The 20,656-nt window shown below is 36.1% G+C and overlaps 1 protein-coding gene across 2 annotated transcripts in view; it reads right to left on the reverse strand.

Annotated features, from left to right (window-relative positions):
* Positions 1-493: 493 nt before the first annotated feature.
* LOC110384419 (uncharacterized) overlaps positions 494-20,656 on the reverse strand; it is a 93,374-nt gene continuing 73,211 nt past the window's right edge. For both annotated transcript variants that reach the window (XM_021345699.3, XM_021345698.3), the window contains exons 3-6: positions 6,793-7,007; positions 4,116-4,251; positions 2,476-2,735; positions 494-949 (exon numbers count right to left, since the gene is read on the reverse strand). In XM_021345699.3, coding sequence (XP_021201374.3) covers positions 722-949; positions 2,476-2,735; positions 4,116-4,251; positions 6,793-7,007 — 839 coding nt within the window. In that variant the 3' untranslated portion in view covers positions 494-721. The remainder of the gene's footprint in view (positions 950-2,475; positions 2,736-4,115; positions 4,252-6,792; positions 7,008-20,656) is intronic.

The raw sequence follows: 20,656 nt of genomic DNA on the forward strand, positions 1-20,656 counted from the left end.
TTAGTATAGAGGATAGTTTTAGTTCGCGTCCATTGTGGACGCAAAGTGGAAGTTTTGTAAAATTCGATGTAGTAATTCGCGTCCACCTTATTTTATTCGTTAAATATAAAAAACATTACCAAATTCATGAAAAACATTATACCTTTATTCATCATTAAACTGTAGAAATAGCTATCTATCCTAAAATTCACATAAAACAATATAAAACTTACCATCAAACACGCCGCTGCACACTAATTTTTATCTAAAATTCAACGTGTTTGCGCTTTCTTGTTGAAGAGCCTAGACTAATTATTTTTTCTAAAAGGATTGGTTGGACGCACAGAACTTTTGTCTATCTGTGCGTGCCTCTTATACATTAACGTATTAGCGGTAATGATCTTTCGTTTGATTGGTGTGTTAATTATCTTGTTTTCGAAGTTTTTTTAAAGGAGATCGGCAAAATGGACGCGAACTGGGCGATGGTCGCGAACAGGCGAAATGACCCTAGAATGATGGCACACATTTCATCACGAAACAGAGTTTTTCAATTGTCCTATAAAATAAGTAAATCTATAAGTTTATTACTTACATTAGTCAGACATGCAAAATTGGATACATTCGTATAAGCCTAAGTCTCGTAGTCGTATTGAATCAAGCATTTTATTTTAAAAGTTTTAGCACATTTCATCACTTTATTTAGCTACCAAACTTTTCACTAATTGTTTTGTTTTTAATAGTTTTACGAGCGCAATTTGGTTTGCGTCACTTGTATTAGTGCACTAAGCAGGAGTAGATAGGGCGCGAGTGTGATGGCGGGCGCTGAACTGCCCGGTTTGCCCGCAGCTTGCACCCTGTCCGCTCTGGAACCTTCTGTGAGCTCCCTGGACCGGGAGTAGCCCTTCACCCTCTCGCCCTGCACGCTCTCCTCGTTACTCCTCCAGTAGACCGTCGCTATGGTGGCTAGACACTGAAACAACAACACACATGTCAGTCATTTTGTAATAGGGGTTAAAGTATGAAATTGCCGATTTGTACTGAAAACCTAAATTGTATTTTTTTTAAATTTTTAACAAACTTATTTAATCAAAATAGTTGCCATTATTATCTATACATTGCGGTCATCTAATAAGAAGGTCATTTATGCCTTTACGATAGAACTCTGAGGATCTAGACTGCACAAACAGTGTGAAAGAATTTTGTTCTGCCTCCTGGGAAGAAACTTCTTGTGACGTAGATAATTGTCCAAATCACAAAAAAAAATGGTCGTCCGTTAGAGCAAGGTCTGGCGAATATGGAGGAAGACGAATAGTTTCCAACTGCAGTTCCTGAAGAGTTAAAACGGTTTATTTTGCTGTATGAGGCCTCGCGTTGTCATGGAGCAATAGCGGTGAAGGTCGATTCATGAGTCGTGGCTGTTTTACTGCTAATTTTTCAACATTATTCGGTGTTCGGCTGGGTATCTGGGTAGTTTGACTAGGATCGGCGTTCACCGTCTCTCTTAATTTCTCGTTAATCACCTGTCAGGCGGTCTTTCTCATGGCTCGTTCTTCAAGTCGAAGTTTCCACCACGAAAGCGTTTAATCCAAAATCGCACGGCGCGTTCTTTAGCAGACACCTCTTCAAATGCAGCATTGATATTGCGAGCTGTTTCTGCCGTTTACTTCCGCGTCGGAACTCATATTCAAAAATTACTCAAATTTTCGCAGTATCCATCTTTCTTGTTTAAGTTGAATAACAAAAACAATTGAACATCGATAATCAAATGTTTCACATTTTTTAAAAGAAGAACATCACAGAAACCACGTGAAAAAAGTTCCATTCGAAAACCTCAAACCATGAAGACTCTATGGCAATTCAAAAACCTACTAGAATAAAACGGCAATTTCATACTTTAACCCCTAATATCAATCGTGGACTCAATCCTTGTAAATGAATGACTACTACTTGTTTCAAAAGCTCTGATTTTTTCCAGGATCTTGACAAAGATAACTTTATTCTTCGACATTTTAGTTCGTAATGGGTCCTTATCTGCTATATTTGTTCGTAAATAAAAGCCTTAAAATGACTGGAATACTGAAACGCTACTTAATTAGAACTCAAGTGACGTTTCAGCGACGTCAAGCAGACTAGATTAGCCTGAAAATTTTTAAGTGAAAATATAATTACAAAAACTGTTTTTAATAGGCATAAAACCACTTTTTGTGAGAATTATTCAGTACGCGGCTTAAAATATAAATTAACTTCTGAGACTAGTTAATTCTGTTACAAACCGAAGCGAGAACAGAGATACTTAGGTAGAATTTTCGACTGTCAATAAGATGATAATGGGTCTAAAAATATAGAGAATTGGGCCGAAGATAAGGAGATGAAGATAAGTAGCTGCTTATAAAGTAACTGTCCTTATTCTAAATCGTCGTCTCTTAGGGAAGCGATTTTACAAACTAGATAAACATTGATTTGAAACCGTTTGTAACAAAAGTATGTAACACATACCTTAAGTTTTAAGTCTCCTTTCCTAAAATGCTTGGGCTTGACTTTAAAGTCGAGCGCTTGGCTCGTGGTCTCCAACCCATCTTCATGCTTCTCATGAGTTGGAGGTACCAGTGCGATAGAGGGCGCTGGTTCCCCGTTTATGTACCAGCTGAGTCTGGTCGCTGGTCGTGAACGACCTGAAGTGCAGTTCACTTGGACCCGGTCCCCGATCTGGTATCGAAGACGGGAGCCCGTGATTGTGGGGCCGTGGTCGGGAAGAGCTGCATTGGAAAAGAGATAATCGATAAATTATTCAAATTTTATCGATACATAAAGCATTATACCTAATTCAGTAAAAAAAGTTAAGATGATATTATAAATAATAGCTTTTGGCGTCAGATTTCGTATAAAGGTTATCAGAACATTCATTTACTAATCATACGTTTCTATACATAAATCATCTCTAACAAATACGGATTACAAGACTATTTTATTACTAAAACCATCAAAATAAAGCGCTTGCTGAAATCTTGCGAAAATATATAATGTGCCAAAACTGAGAACAGATGATTGATTTTAGTTTGTACAGCCTGATGGCAAAGTTTCCCCGGAATATGAAGTTCTACGCTTTACGAATAATAAACAAGTAAACACTACACCTAGAAAATACTCGTCACGCTTCGTTCTAAAACGTATCTCATGCAACAATTTATGTTCTAGACTTTGTAAAGGATAGCGCATAGAAAATGATTCCGCTATTCATGAATTAGGAGACTGTTTAGTTGCTTGCAAATGTAACATTAATTTCGCAAAGAAATTGGTTATTTAAAAATAATTTATTTTCGTGTCAACTAAAGTAATCACACGTTTCTGAAGTGATCATAAACTGAAAACAAACATACCCTTTAATCTCAGGATTTTCTCTGCAGGACTTTTGTAGGTCAAAGCTATCCGATGGAATTTACAACTAATACATTACCTAACAGCTAACTTATTTAAACGAATGTACAAAAATGTCTAGTAGATGCGATTACTTAATTGTGTTGCAATTCCACCAAGAGGCAATAAACTAATGCCCTCCACTTCCATCTCCAAATTGAAATTCACATTCGGAGTAAACGTCATGATGTGAAACGTGAACACGAACTACAAGACTTCAACTAGACAACCATTTTGTTTTTAACATTCCAAAATTGAATCTGGAACATCTGTATTCTTTTGTTTCGTGGTTGGTGTAAAACCTTTTTAGGTCATAGAGCATTGGAGCGTTAAAGTGCACTGTTCAGATTTTATTTACAATTACATCAAAATGTAAGTTATTTTCATGGCAATCACAGATAAATAAGTTAGGGCTTATAAAGTCTCTTTTAGTTTCAAAGTTCAATAGTCCTTCATAACACTACTTTAAAATAATACACAGAGTTTTTTAATTAGTTGTTGTCCGACAGTTATCTTTACACATCAACGAAATTACTGTACCTACTTATATAATAAAAATCTTATAAAACGTCATTATTTTTATAAGGAACTCCAGTCATACAGTCATTTCGACTGTCACATAAGAAATACTTGTACACAACAACAAACAGCCATTTCGACTGTCATAGAGATATACTTGTATAAATATAGCCATAAACTTGTATAAACAGTAAAAATCTCACCAACAATGACCATATCTCCATGGTCGGACACAGTGGGGAAGAGAGGCCGTTCTCCGGACACCTCGCATCGGTACCGCCCTCCCGTCTCCAGGACCGCTGGGTACAGCGTCACATTTGCACCGTTTGGACTTGATTTCTAAGACAAAAAGATGATGAATTAATAAATTAGTATAAGTTATTTTTTCTTAATAACATTCTTCAGATTAAAATTACGAAAATTACACAGATTGGAGTAGCTCAATGTGCTGCTGTCTGTACAAAGAGCTATTACTATCATTATCTACTTCATATTTTGATATAATTCTGGCATAGATTACATTTGCAACTGAAATTCCAGGTACACGAAAAAAATCTCCGTCAGAAGTTGGACGAAAGACTAGATTATTTTTAATGAACTGAATTTTAGAACACAACTACGTTTTCGATACAGACAGTCCGGTTACCCAAAATAAGCCCTTTTTAACGTTAACAAAAGACTGTTGTGGTTTTGCTAGACAAAAAATGGATTATAAACAAAACATAGCTAGGTATCTAGGTATGCAGATTCCACAAAGACATTTTAATCCGTATCGAGGTCGTATTATAGACCTTATTCTGAAAATATTTTTCTTAAAATTCTGTTCAAAGAGAAGGTCCTAAGAACCTAGCGTCTCTAAAGTGGTAGACTTTATTCAATTTATAATTGTATCTAGAATATTAATTAGAAATTCATAACTATTTAGACTTGCTGTGTTATGTAAATACGTGGTATTCTTTGTGCCACAGATAGCTTTGCGGTTAGACCCGACCAGGTGTTTCGTAGTTCGTATTGATAGCAGTCAGGTGGTAGAAAGCAAACGATATTTTTATATGTTACGAAACTCAGAAATGTGTTATTGTTTAAAAACCGTTACATTTTATAGTACTCTGTATTTATTTCCAAGGAATTTAAAAAGTTTTTTTTTGTAGTAAGTGATGTTAAAAGTACAGTACTATCTAAAGCTACATTGATCTATGTACTAAAAACTCCTTCCTTGTTTACGTTGTTAGATTAACAGCAGATTTGCTCTAAATGAATAAAAAATACAAAGGCAAATGCTTTCTTGACTTCATACTTAATTGAATAACTCAATTTAACTTAATTTAATTATGAAAACAAGGGAGAAAAAATCTTATTACAAAAAAAAAATCTTAATCCAATCTGTGGAGTTTGTGGTTGACTCGTGTACGAAAGAAGAAGCGTACGAAATAAGAGTAAGCAACTTTTGTCAGTAGGTATCGGTAATTATGATGTCAATAGACTTTCCTGCTGAGCCCCAGTTCACTAACTTCTTATATTATTACATAGATTTTAATTGCTTCCAAAGTTCAAAGTAACCTTAGGCTATTTTCTCATCTAAATTATTTACCGTACGTAAAGCCCGCTATAAAATTTTCCAAGCTTCTGTTACAACACGCTGGGAATTTATTTTCTGCCTGTTTGTAAAACCGTCGGCAAACACCGCGGTCTTAGGATAATATCTGAACGATACTTCTACTGAAAGGATTTACAGGAATTCTGTGCAGTTATTAACCCTTGCAATAACTCCTTTCTAACTTCTTTCTGTACTTCTCAGTGAGTTATAGAGTTCCGTATCACATAAAACAAGTGTATAATGTAGCAGCGGATACCTCGCCACATAAAAACTCACGTGAATGTAACATTTATTTGGAGATATTGTTTTCATTACGTTTTGTTTGCTCGATAAATATAAAAAAGCTAAATGAAAGAAAGTATAAATGAGTCCCACACGAGAGCGCGTGTGTTTACACCTGCGCCTCTTCACCGCGTAATATCCGGTCCAGTTTTATATTGTTTCCTCTCGGGGAGACCTAAGCAAACTCGACTCACGACCGGATTAATCCAATTATACGTATCTACTCTAAAAGTTCATCCGTATTATCTGAGTGGCCGCCGAATTTACACAACTGTTTGGAGGCAAACAAACCTATTGCGGGCTGCCTTCGAGAGATGGTTCAGTACTGAAATCTCCTGAAACTGTGTGCTTGTCGACGTCATGCGGTACATATTAAAAGTGTGACTTGAATATCGATTGCAAGCGGAACTTATTATGCTGGCGGGCGTCTCACTTACCGCTGTATCGCGAACGTCTATATTAATTTTTGTTTAAGTAAGTAATTTGTGACTCGTACTTAGTAAGATAAATTTACTATAGAATTATATCGCCATTTTGGTTGTTAGACCTAGTTTCTTTTAAGTTTGTGAGCATAGAGGTGCTTTCGTTTTAAAGCGATAGTCGTCTTCAGTAAATGCGATCTCTATTCGTTTCATTTGAATCAGTTTTGAAAGCGCGGCGGCATTGCATGACTACAGTTATTAGTCCCGGATTTCTATTGCGACTATTCGCCAAATTATGGTCGTAACACGTATAGGTATGCAGTGGATATTTTAGTATTTTGGCGTACTTTGAACTGAGGACAAATGCTTAACAGCACTCGCGACTGTTCTACGAATTCTAAGCTTCTGAGACCATAGTCTTTTCCAGCTACGTATTTAAACACGGATATGAACCCGTAGTGAATACAAACTGACAGTCCTAAAGCAGCTGGTTCAGTCCACAGGTCTTACATACCATAACATTTAAGATAACACGCTATTTACCAGTGTAACAAAGGTTCTTAAATGTTCTGAACTGACCTCAACATCCACTCCAGGCAGCGGAAACTTCCTCCTGGGCTCGTGGTCGCGCGGCACGTGTCGGAAGAACTCCTTGCCGTCCTTGTACCACTTGACGGAGTAGAGCACGTCGGCCGGGCCCAGCGCCCAGCGGCACGACAGCGACGCGCGCGTGCCCAGCGCCACGTGCGCCGGCACGCGTAGCTCCAGTAGCTCCAAGCTTGTCACGCCGTATTCTGTAGGATAACGTTACTTTGTATTTTGTAGCTCTACGGTAAAACCGCTCCACTCTCAATTGAAAGTGATGGCTTTATACGAAGGTTGATGCAAAAACAGTTATGCTCACACCGGGAGCGACAAATCATTGCGCCACAGGAAAATCTGTTAATCACGATCAATATCAATCGATCATTTAAAACGACATTCAATTCCAAAAGAAGGACGAGCTTTGTTGAAAACTGAAAGGCTGCAAAAATAAATGAACAACAACACATTTTTCAGGCCACACGGTCCGCAACCAAAAGTGCTTACAAAACCTTTTTCAATAAAAGCTGCTCTACATATGCAAGTGTAACTATAAGTAGGTAGCTACAAGTATTTTTATTTGGCTGTAGGTAGCGTGTTATGAAGGCAAAAATCCATTAAACGCCACGTCAAATAATTTCCCATGTGACGCTCGCTCGCGGCCCGTAAAAGAGGCACTATTGCCCTCGCCCAACGGTGGATAATATTACTTTACGACCCGCGGGGCGAGCTCAAATGTAAGTAAATTGGTGAATAAAGACAACGAGCAAACAGTAACGGCACATGCCAATATTAGCACAACAATTTAGCTCGTAGACCGCGCCAGAACTGACAGCTAATAAAAATTCCGAACGATCGTTTTCCCAATGTCTTACGCTCATTTGAAATGATTTACTTTCCTCAATTCGTCACAGTCAACTGCCTAGCATGGAAATGTCGGAGGAAATATTTTTGAATTCCTTAGAATTACTTACTGAATATAAAGCCTGTTTAAGTATGGAGATGTACGTATTTACTTATTTGTATACCTGTACAGTAAATACGTATAGCTGTGAAAGTTCCGTATTGATTAAAATCGGTATTTAATTGACACTGAACAAAGGCTGCAATGTCCGTGCCTTGCGTTCTTAGATCTGAGCGTAGGTATTCGCAATCCATATACAATATTATGCTATTTACAGATCCTTCAATATCGAACATGTGCACAAGCTTCGTGGACGAAAACCTCAAGAATACTCTAAGGTTTCGGCTGACTTTGAGTAACGGCAACTTTTACGTGCAGACATTTTATTAGGGTGACGTAATATTTGCGTTCACAAAAGAGCATGTTATCCGCACGTGATATTTAGTTATCTTAGGCACGCATTCAGAGGGCTAGAGCTCTCTAGTGAAGACGGAAATGGTGCTAAGTGTGGCGTCAGCAGACGGGCGGGGCCGGCGGCCGGAGATAGTGCACGAACCACTTTGTGTACTGTCGAGTACTCAGTACACCTCAGTTCAGGTAAGTTGTGGTTTGGTTTTGATCCAAAGATCAAAAGGCACTCGCAAACACACAAAGTAAACGTAGACATCATATTTTTAATGATGGTTGGCAGTTTGGCAGCGCAAGTATTTTTCGGTACCGACAGAAAATTCGGAATGTTAAAATAATAACGGAGAGAGAAAAACAGTATAATGATGTTGATAGAAGAATCATTTAATTTTTTGATTGATTTTACAACGTCGCTACTCACGAAGTCATTATAAAGAGCCATCAATTCAGTTTTCTGTTTGTTATTGGTGACTACAATTTTTATATCAGGTACAGTCGAACGATGCATTGAAAAGCTTAAATTCGTCGTGTTCATGACTACAGATTTTCATTTCAGATAAGCTCTCGCCACAGTGGGGCTGAGTGTACATTATTTGAAGTAGGCATAGCAGAGCCCCTCTCTGGCCAGTCTAGCCGCTATCCAGAACAATTGAAGGCAATAGTACGCTTCAATAAATGTAACGATGTCCTCGCCTAGCTGCTGAGCAAATATCGAATTGAATAAGTATCGATGGATACTTCAGCTGGTTTTTGAATAATTGTGTTCGTTATTGTGGATTCTGGATGGAACACAAATAAAAATGAAGCCAATTTCGTGAATAATGATCAGTTAGATAGTTAGACTTTTAGTTTTGAATTCTACTGGCGCTGATCCCGTTGGTGAACTTCAATGGAACAGTTTTGTTAGTTGATATACCTGAAGAGACGGAGATATCGACAAACCAGAAGTTGTCAAACTTATTTAAATCCCAATCCTGAATGTCTGCTTTACAATAACTCGAGTACTGTCGATAATATTGGGCTCTGTTTATTTAAATGTGATAGGTATTATTTAGACCTACAGTAAGATTCACTATTCTATAACTACCACTTAAAACATTCGCCAATGTTGAGTAAGACTGTTTGCTAATAACACAAAAAGCTTTAGCCGCTTACAGTAATAACTTTTGTAATAGCACATGTCAAGTGTTTAATTAAATAATTAACAATTGCGTCATCGGTGAAGCACTTTAAGAGCATCGTTCAGTGCTTCCCGGTCAATTACACCCGACTCGACATTTATTACTTTTTAATAACGCCTTACTTCAACACTGAAAAATAAATTGAATGAACTTCAATTAAAATGCCACTATAGAATCAAAGTTAATTAATATATTTTGTACAAATAGTTTCACTTTCGACGTTGCGAAGCGGGTCGAATATCACTGTAGTATTTCGTCTCTTTTTCAGGCGAATATTTTATTCTCCGAAAGTTATAATGTCGTAAAAATGCTCCTTTATGCGTGTGTGAAATATAGCTCATTGAGGAGAATATCTTATGAGTTATTGTGTCGCATATTACATGCTTACTAAATGTGATGTTTGCAAGAAATTCACGACTATTTTTAAAATACTGTTGCTAAATATTCAAAATTACACAAACATACATTAACTTCAAATAGGTGTAGACTAATGTATGTTGTCATTAATTACTTAGTTGAAATGATTCAATTAGCCGTCCAAGTGTCATAGAGTAAGCTTATGATCATTAATAAAAAGCCAAGTGGGGAAATACAACATAATTCTTGGTAAATAAGCATTTTAATCACCTAAAACGTGCGATAGTAAAACAAAGGACGTTATACCCTGAATACTAACAAGCAATCTTGGTATCAGGTGTAACAGTAATACTCAGCAGTCGAAGTAATGTATGGTTTCAATATGTGTTATCAAAAAAACGGCTCGCAAACGTCGACGGTTTGCATCTTTTATTATACGACGCTAGGTATCGAGGTAATACTTACGTTTTTTTTATTTTATTTTTCGTGGAACCTAAGGCGGGTTTCCTATACCTAGTTCTCTTATAGAATTTGGTTTCTTGGTATAGGAATTTATTATTTGATTACATTAGTTTATTCAAAAATTATCTTTATTATCCATCATTCAGGTACTTATGTAGGGTTTTTAAATGATTTGACAAACTTAATAAAATTACATACTATCACCACTAAACATATTAATGTACATACAAATGTAACAACATTATTTCAATGGGCACAAAAATAAAAATTCAATTTCCTTTATGAAATATAATAACCTGAGGTAGATTTGACTCGTGACTGCCCACCTGACATTTACGAGAGTGCCCAATTGACTTGTAGTACACCTTCAGTATTCCAACATGACGTATTTCGGAGTCACGCGATAATCCTACTCTAATGAATTGGCAGCTGTCATTAAAATTACGAACACAATCCTTACTAGAATATGTTAGATACTTCGTTTGTAAGGCTTTTATCACAATTTCATTTGTTAGGGATTATTTTCTTGTGAATTGGAACCAATTAAATGTATCTTATTTAGGTAGGTTAGGTACACAATTTTAGTAACATCGTTTTGATTTCATTGGCATTTCGTGATTGTCGTGATCCAATTGAATATTAAAAATGTCACAGTTTTTAGGTAGAAGAGAGCTTCTCTATTATAGGTACCCCAAAATATAAACTACACTAATTGCGAATTTTATTCTTCACCACTAAAAGTGAGTCGTCCTTAAAAATCTTTAGAACAAAGGCTTCATTTATTTGTTGCCTAATACCCAAATTATTGGGTACACTATTCAAAAAGCGTCATGTCGTTAAGAATGTCTAAATGTCCAATTTTAACTGAGTCAGTCGTTTAGATATAATTTTACAATTCCTTTACAATCTAAGATTTAATTGTAATAGCGTGCCAGTCTCGATGAGCCATGACACTTGTGTATTGTGTAGTTTTAGATTTTAGAAAGGCTGATTCTGTCCCTTAAATAACAATGACATTAAAACGTAAGGGAGATAGTCTTCTTGATACAGCAGAACTAAGACTGCTAAAAGTGATTAGTGGGTATATATTATTGGACAGTTTATTTTGCAGGCTAAAGCTAAAATAAGAATCCGTGTTTTAGCAGTATTTCAGTTTGTAGTTTCAAATAAACTGTGTCATTGCGGTTATTAACGCTACTTTGTTTAAGAGTACCCGTGTTAATTAATAATAAATTCTTTGAAGTCAACGGAATAATCTTTGTTGCATTTTCAACCGTCACAACCATTATCGTAATTATTTTTTAAATGAAGCCCATAAAATACGAAACTGAGACATAAATGCTCAACAGTTTGTAAAATACGCGTAGGTATCATTTGGTATCGGTATGCGTTCTTAAACAAAATTGTTACAAAAAGTTGCATTCAACGCTGTGGCATCTGGTTTGTGTCGAACACAAGTGGAGGTGGCATTGGAGCCGATATACTTCGCACATGTTCATGGGATTGAGTGCCTTTTAATCGCGACCCACTTCCATTGATTACCACTAGGCTAGGAGCACACAAATACACAAATAAAACGCACTTTTTTAGTTGGAATACATACTTTATCCCACTAAAGATGGTTAAAATATGTTGTATGTTTTTGAACGCATTCATAAATACTAAATTAACTAGTTAATTATAGGATACCTAATGACTTATATCAATTGACAAAAGTTGACAGATGATAAGGTTGCGTATCGTAATAAAATGATTAATTACCAACAAATTACATTTGAACTAGAAGTCTAGACTCTAGAAGACTATGCTGTACATAGCTACTTATAGGTACCTATCATTTATAAGTAATATTTTTAGGTTCACATAGAACAAAGACTTCAAAAGCTAAGACATTTCAATTTTCGCTTTGTGCACCATTGCATGATAAGCCATGAGGCAAACGTTTATGTAACAATAAATTAAGCTTGTTTTCAAAGTTCAGTAGTTAATAGCCAAGTTGCCCGCTGTTTTCCTTCATGTACAACAAAATAAAAACGAAATAATTAGCGAAACTTTCTGTTTTTTAATCGTTTTAATACGAGTTCCTTCATAATGTTTTGTACTGTTTGGCGAACGTTTAAACATTTTAATTAAACCACTTACCAAGTACGAAAAACATTAAGTGGGTACTATACGATCGCGGAGGGTTCTTAAGCGGCATTTTAAAATTCTAGCTTCCTATAACCTGGCCCATAACGATATACCTAGTAGTTGAAAGCGTTTGTTATTTTCCCTTGCTAATTTTATTGTAGCTCGTTCAAATTACCTGAGGCCGAAATAGATTCTATTAAACAAAAGCTCTTGTTCGTAACGATAAAATAATTAAGAGGTCTTGTAAATAATATGAAAAAGAAAGGTCTTTCTTTTCTGGAGTTTTACGTTGACTCAATTATGTTTTTGGGGAGTTTGGTGCTTTTGATTAGGTCGTATGTTGGGTTGTATGTGTAGGCACTTATCATAGTTTGGGCTATCGGGCTGGGTGAGTGCGCTAGAGGGGGAATTAGCTCAGTATTCGCCAGTATTCGCCGCTAAATATGGTAGGCCTTCACGGAATTGCGGTAATGACTACGCTTGTTGGAGCTGTTGTTCGCAATATGTTGCTAATCCAGCTCTTATTGAAGCACTGATTTGAGTGTTAGTTCCTATCTATGTAGTTGCTGATGAAACAGTATTTGTGCTTATTAATGAACCCAAGTAGTTGTTTGACTTTTTATGGATATGAGATCATCGCTTTGGTTGGAGTCTGGAATGTAGCTCCCAGTGCCTGTTTTTATGAACGATTTGATTATTAAAGCAAAGCTTTGATATTAGATGACATCATTAATCATAGTTCATTACAGTCAGTAATAAAATAAAACAATTATAAATGTAAAATAATAAATTACTTTTGTAAGTATGTACATGCAACGGGGGCTATAAAATTAATGTAATGAATTCGGCAGTAAAGTGCAACTTCCATATTTTTCACTTGTAACTTTACGTTTTATGGATCTTTTAACAGCATTAAAAATTATAAATATGTCGCGAAAATAAATAAAAAAAAAACATCAGAATGGTGAACATGAAACGCAAAAGTATTTTTTGCATGCGAAGTGTTCAATGAATATTCTATTTGTTTGAATTTTGATGCAAACCGAATAGTTCCAAAAAAATACCGTACAAGAGACATTTTTCTATGGAGTTTTAAAATTGAATCAATAAATCTTTTCCTATGGAGTTGCCGATGGCCGTTTCAGAATATTTAAGAGTTGTTCGTTCGAATTGAAGCATTAGCATTTGTTATTTTATTGGCAGTTGTCGAGTTTTCTTTGGCAGACGATACTGTGAGAGCTGATACGAGCCATTTGTGATAAAACTACAGCATTTTTGTGTAGTCTTTTTAAAGCACCTTTTTGTGAGATTTTTGACAATGCTAACGTTATTACACATCTCGTTGTATATATGAGTGTATTCATATTCTATAGTATTCATATTGTGTATGTGTGTGTTTGCTTAAACCGCATGAGCTGAAATATCACCCATTAATTAAAATGGAATTTCAGTCACATTTATTCTAGAACAAGAATATTCTAGATACGCTGAAAAAAGCTAGATTTTCCCCAATACAAAAGCATCAGGATTCCGTTCAGCCAGGGAACAAAGTAAATGGTCCTTGTATCAGTTACCTGATTGTTTTTGTTTACTCTCTAATTAAAAGCAGAACCTTCCAGTTTGTTTGTTTGTTTACATCTGTTTTGTGGGGTACATTTCACTCTAAACTCTAAACATAGCTGGTTAGAAAAATGTTGAAGAATTCCAATGAAAGTTGCACGTGTAATCAGTCATTAATGGTGTTATTATGAAAAAGGTTTACTGAAGTTTAGCATGTGTTTATAATTTTTGTACTGATTGCATTTTTCAAGCATGTGTCAATCGATTGTTTAACTTTCAGCATTTTAAGTGTCATCGATAACTGGCCCTAAATCTAGAAATAACGAAAAACAAATCATCACTCACTTCCATTAAGAATTTCAAATTCACGCTTGGCTAGCCGCTAGTTTGACGCCAATATAACCGTCTAAAACAAACCTAAATACCAATGAAGGACTTCGAAAATGCATTCCATTACACACCCATTCACACCAAACAGTTAAGACAGAGTAAAGTTGTGCTAGAAACTCGATTGAACCGTTGCTAGGCAACCGATGCAGAGTTCACACATAATGTAAACTGTACGTCAGTAGCAACGATCTCTGAGTAATTGCTAGTTGGTAATGTACGGACATACTTAGTATCTAACCTTCAACACAAACACTGCAGACTCGTTGTGAAATCAGCTAGCTATCAGTAGGGCTGGCCCTACTGAATTTAGTGTTTTTTTACGAGTTCTCTATATTCCACAATTCTATGTAGAATTTTGTATATTGATTTACCTTTTTTGCAACGATTAATGAGGCAAAAACAAAAGCGTCTCTCAAGCAGAAGGATTTGCCCATAGTCACCACATTCATGCGTGATGGTGAGCACTGTGGGACATTTTCTAGTTTCGGAGATGCTGCCTATCTAACTATGTACAACCTAGCTCCTGGTAGTAGTTAGGTAGGTAGGTAACATATGTTCCTAATAGCTTACTTGAAGTTGGGCTTTTCGAAGTGACGCGCCAACGATAGTTACCGATAAAAGTATTTCTTATGCGAATATAAATGCGAAAAGGTATAAAGTATGTCAGCACATAATTCATGATTTGATTCTGGTATCGTGAAGGGCTTTAGAAAGGTTTTTTACATAGACGATATTACAATTTAATATAATCACGTCTATGGCTAATTTAAAACAACTTATATGGCAGCCAGAACGTTTTATATCTTACATCAACTTACCTATGTACGTACATGTTTTCTTTGCTATTAAAGCAACGCTAAAAAGAAAAAGTCTTGTCCTCCTTGCATGCGACATAAAAAGTTTTATTTACCATTTTATTCATGTTTAATTTTCTGGCAACCCTGCTAGTCAAGTGAATGTGTCAATAAAAGTCCCGTTCAGTGCTCGATAAATGTCGCGGAGTAGTAAACAAGCAAGTTGTACATTTTATGTGTAATTAACGAGCTTGGCCCCTGGGACCCATTGGAAATACACATTTGTGTACTTAGGCACATGCCTTTCTTTTAAAATTCCCTAGTTATTCGAAGTCTACTCTCGACTTCGGAACTTCAGCGCATCACGTTTTGAAATGTTCAATTTAAAATTTGTTTTAACTGAGGGTGACTTGTAACGAGCTTTAATAATTAAAAATGTAGGTTGTACTTTCTTAAGTAGTTGTTAACCTACTTCAAACTAAGAGGTTTACTTTTAATTTTATTATTGTTCTATAAAGGTAGTCAAGTAATAAAATGTTCTTTGTCGTTTGTGATTAAACTTCAGAATCATCTCATATCGTTCAATTTCAGTTCTGGCAAAGGATTTCTAGGTATTCAGTTTTCCTTCTAGTTTCTCAGAAAAAGTCTGGTGTCAACATTATTAATATTTATTTATCCGATTGATGGAAACAGCTTCCTAGAAGATTTTCCTATATTTTGATTTTGATCAGATTAAAAAATAGCCTATAGATTAAAAAAATATGGCTGTTTAAAACGGTTTTAGTTCATATAAGGTATTAATATGAATATCCCACGCCATCCAAAGATAGTCCAGTTATAAATATAAATGTCAAGATACACCGCAAAACAAGCACTTTAAGAGTTGAAAATGAGCAATAGAAAGTTAAAACAAACTGCGGGAGTGGCTGTATTGAGAACAGAACCAGTTGGGTCCCGTTTGAGTTCCAAACTTGTGGGGTCTTCACCTAGGGACCTCGGACATTTTGATATCGTAACGAGTAATAATAAGACCTTGACAAAGGTTAATACTTAAGGGAAATAATCATATAAGGGTCGACGTGGGCCATGTTGGATTTGCTAGGATTTGGACTGTTAAATTAAATTTTTGAATCTGTTACTAGGCCGTTTTGGATTTGATTTATTAAAATTTCTGGACCAGTTCCAACCAAAGGAGTTATTGAGTAAAAGCATTTCATACATACGTTTACGGTAAGGGGACAATATCTTCATTTTAGAGCCGAAATTGCTGGACAATATTTCTTTATCAAGGACTTATTAAAACAGTTATATGTATTTTTAGAAAGCTTAAGCTTATAAAGTATACTTGAAACTATTGTCAGAAAAACTATTGTAGTTTTTGTAATGATATTTTTTTTGTAATAAATATTTTATTTTCATTGGTACGCGATACTTTCCAAATTGAGCATCGATGGTATTCAATTACTGGATCGATATGAAAATATTTTCTTGGTACTTCCATAAACAACAAACTCTACAATCATCGATGATTTGCTCGTACATTAAGTCGGTCTGTTCTCACTGTTGGTGTATTTCCAGCTCCGAACGGACATGTACTATTGTGCAACATTTCGAGAAAACTTATTGTTCTCACGGGAAATCAGAATGGCTGCATTATCGACTTGCATTGCAACCACTGAATACTAAGACTAGGACAACGGAACGCTATGCAGAAACCAACTGCATACCTACCTATATACCTACGTAGCTGTGTATAAAACGTCTGTTCATATTAAGTTGCTCAGAGTCTAGCTGATATAGTATTATGCTGTACGTATGTATAAGATACGAGCCAAACGCTTATCCTTTCACACACATTGATAAAGTTTTAGCGCGTTTGAATGGCAATGGCTGACATTATCGTAAAAGTCGAAACTTTGTGTTGAAATAGCTTCAGCGAAACATAAGGGGTTCACGTACAATTGCTAAAGTTTCTAATATACTAGGATATACGCCTCTATTGTTCCCATAATATGTCATAAAAATGTCGTGCGATGTAAACTGTCTCGTTCGAGTTGGAGGCGTGAGTCGCAGTAGGCACATAAATTAAGGAACAAATTCCTTAATCCTGAAGGTGAAGCCAGTCGCCAGTCGCACCGAGGGTCTTCCCGACGATAGAATTACATCGGGATCGAAATACACTTGAACAACTGCCCAGACGTACGTTCGACAAAAAACCAACCAATTTAAAAGAACAATTTCACTTAAAGCTGCTTGCTTTGTAGTGTTAGTAGCAGATAGTAGTTGCCTTAAAAGATAGCAAAATTTTAATTAGGTAAACTTAACTAAGAAGGAAAATTGAGCATCAATTTTTTTTTTTGGTGAGTAAGTAATTGATTTTGCATATATCTCACGTTAACGTATTATTTTTTATAATTCTTATTTTAAGGAAAAAATATCTTCACAAAAGCCTATGGTCGTTAAAATGAAAAGAGAAAAATGAAGCATCACCAAAGTTCGACGTGATAGGAAAGCGCCTCGAACATGCGTCAGCGAATATAACGTAATATGAACTAGCCAACAAGCAACCCTCCGACTAGTTATCAAATTAACAGCTTACACAAAACTTACTCAGCTTAAGTAATGGCCGATTCATTCTCATGTTCGTATACAAGGAAAAGATTAGGGGTCGGGACTATTTACTGCCCGAGTTTTTCCGACTTCCTCTTACGCCGAGTCAAACATTTTACCGAGTTAAAAGCCTCCGTCTTGCCGGCTAATGTCACTGTAAGTATCAGCCGAGAATGCTGACTTTACTTGTTGTCACATGCACACCAACGATGAGATAGAACGTGATTGGTCACCCTTCTCCTAATAGCCGCAGCAATATTGATCTAACAGCGCCATTAAAACGAATCCAGTTGAAATAAACTCGCACAATACCCCATACAATGAAACACGATAAAAGCTCGCAGTGCTTTATAAAGAAAACAAACACTGAATAATAACGCGCATCATATAACGACGGGCGACATAATGTTATGTTTAACAAACATAATGTAATTACCGCTGATTGTTTACGCTTAATGCAACAATGTGTACAAAGCTCGTGTGAGTGGCGTTAAGCACTTCTCACGTGGTCTAATTAAGTGTTACACTTAGAGTGGTGCCGGGTGAGGGTGCCACTCAATTATTCGCAACTTGATGCGGGATCACGGCGGCGGCGCCTACGGAGCCCGCTCGCTCGCCCGCGCCCGTCGCTCCGCCCGCTCTCCCACAAATCCGACCGACGCATAGCAAAATTCCACACCGCAATTATGTGGGTTACGCGACACTCAGATGGATTATGTGAAATTAAGCGCAGAACAGTAACTAAGTGAGCATAATTCACGCCATCTCACCGACACTGTGTAAAGGTTGCGGCATTAAGATGATGATAGCTCCTTCCTCGTCTATCTTAAAGGGCCACAGCATTGATTTTATCAATGTCCCTACTTTGCCCAAGTGATTCAACTGAATTTGTCAGTTGAAAATGACTTGAAGCTAATTACATCACGCTGCGATGTTTATCAATTTTTGATTTGGAAATCAAGGAACAATACCAACGCCTGACATCTTCAGTATCAATTAAGTGGATATTGTAGTAGGGTCGCTTCAATTTCCGTTAATAGGTTTCCTGAAAATTGAAAATGTAAATAATATGAATTATTGAGCATCCGGAAGATGACAACCTATTTATCTTACAATTTTGAGAGACTTATTGTTTCGTATAAGCTACATGTTTATTTTATGTAGTTCCTTTATTTTTACCTGAATAAGGAACCTCAATATGTCATTTGTCACTATGATAACCTTAAGTACCTAACATTTGCGAAGCTCTTTGCTGAATAGAAGCGATTTTATAAGATTGGGGTTGTACTGTTAGCTAGCAAAACTCTTATTGTGACCAGGAATTAGTATAAAATTAACTAGTAAGAAATCTAGAATTGGTTTTATAAAACCACGTAACAGATTTTTATCGCTTGCATCGTTCGTGGAAAAGCCGAGCGTTCAAATCCGCTCCTGTGAAAACGCTGTAAGAACTGTTTCGAAGACGCAAAGTTATATTTCGCCGATTTCACATACATGCTCACATATAGAAATTTTCGTTAAAACAAACGAATCAAATTATATTCATAGCAAAACACCAACATAAAATAACATTTGCAATCCCCCATGTCAATTCCAGGAGGTGTAGCTTTGAAAAAATGATTTTAAACTTTTAAATGCAGTTATTATTCAAAGGGTATTACTCATTTCAGGCTTCTGTAGTGCTCCAATTTTGAAATTGAGCTCTGTCACTGTGAAGATAGGGTTTATTTTCGTTTGGTTGGTATTTTGGCGTTGCTATAACACTGTGAGATTACCAGCGTGTCGTTACGATGCTCGTTTAGATAGGGCGCATGAAGAATTGCACATCTAGAAATGACACGAGGACTTTAACTTGGAGTCACGCAGACATTCTATGTCACTACCACTGTCTTAAGTCGGTAAGTCATATGAATAATCTTTCAGAATAATATGTTTAGTTAGCAATATTTGCTTCTTACATAATTTACTGAAGCGCCATAATTTTGACGCCGCCTGAATCTGAACTTTGAAACTACGTCTACGAACTAATATTGCTCAGGTTATAAATTATGTATTCAATAATGTTCGAATCTTTCATTCGAACATTTCAATTACAGTCATATTAATTAATCGAATATCGTTAATTCTGTGTGATTACTAACGAGCGAGAAATATTTTTGTAGCAGTAGCTTTATAGAAATTATTTGCTTTCATACTTTAAAAATATTTTGCTCTCTGTGTAAGACAAAATGGTGGCCATTAGGTAGAAAATCTCACAAATGTTTCAGTTCGTTAGCCTTGTCCAAGATCACTTTCAACAGATAAATACTGTGAAAAAGTTTTCGTCGTTATAATAAAACATTAAGCTTCTTGTTTCCACTGAGAGATAAGTACCTAGGTAATATAAATGGGAAAGGTAAACGGCTCATAAATACTTGATTATTAGAACAAAGAAAACGTCATGGACTGTAACTAGTGATTAAGTTCAGTTCTTACTTTGTTTCGTGTAGTAAAATATAACCATGTAATATTACTTTTTATAAAGAGGATGAAGAAAAAAAAACCTTTTAATTACACAAAAACGCAAATTTATTCATAAATTGATTAGTAATATTTTTGAATAACTTATGTTTTCGATGATTTAACGAATAAATAAGTCAAAAAAAATTGTTCAAAATTTTAATTATGGATGTATCAATTTTGTCGCCCGACAGTGTCACTGGCGTACATACAAGTTTAGTACATCGGCCGGCAAAATAAACCACCTCGCTTGCAGTCGCCTGGGAATCAAAGGATCGAATAAAAAATATATGACGTACACATAGCAAGTGGCTTTTGCAGATTACGAGTGCTCACCAAATTGGGCTGCAGCGTGAAGGTTAAAAATATAATACAACCTCCGGGTGGGCTCGCTGCTCCCCGTGCAACGCGTTCATTCTTTGATCTTTATTATAATAATAAAGTTAGTTCATTTCGCGCCAGTAATGAATATTAATGTTCTCGCTTAAGTCATAAAATAAACTTTATCTGAACAACGCGTCGTCGTAGCTCTGGCACCTCGGCCCTAGTGATAAATTCACAAAGAA

Source organism: Helicoverpa armigera, chromosome 13 (genome assembly GCF_030705265.1).
Source record: "Helicoverpa armigera isolate CAAS_96S chromosome 13, ASM3070526v1, whole genome shotgun sequence".
Classification (NCBI taxonomy): Eukaryota; Metazoa; Arthropoda; class Insecta; order Lepidoptera; family Noctuidae; genus Helicoverpa; species Helicoverpa armigera.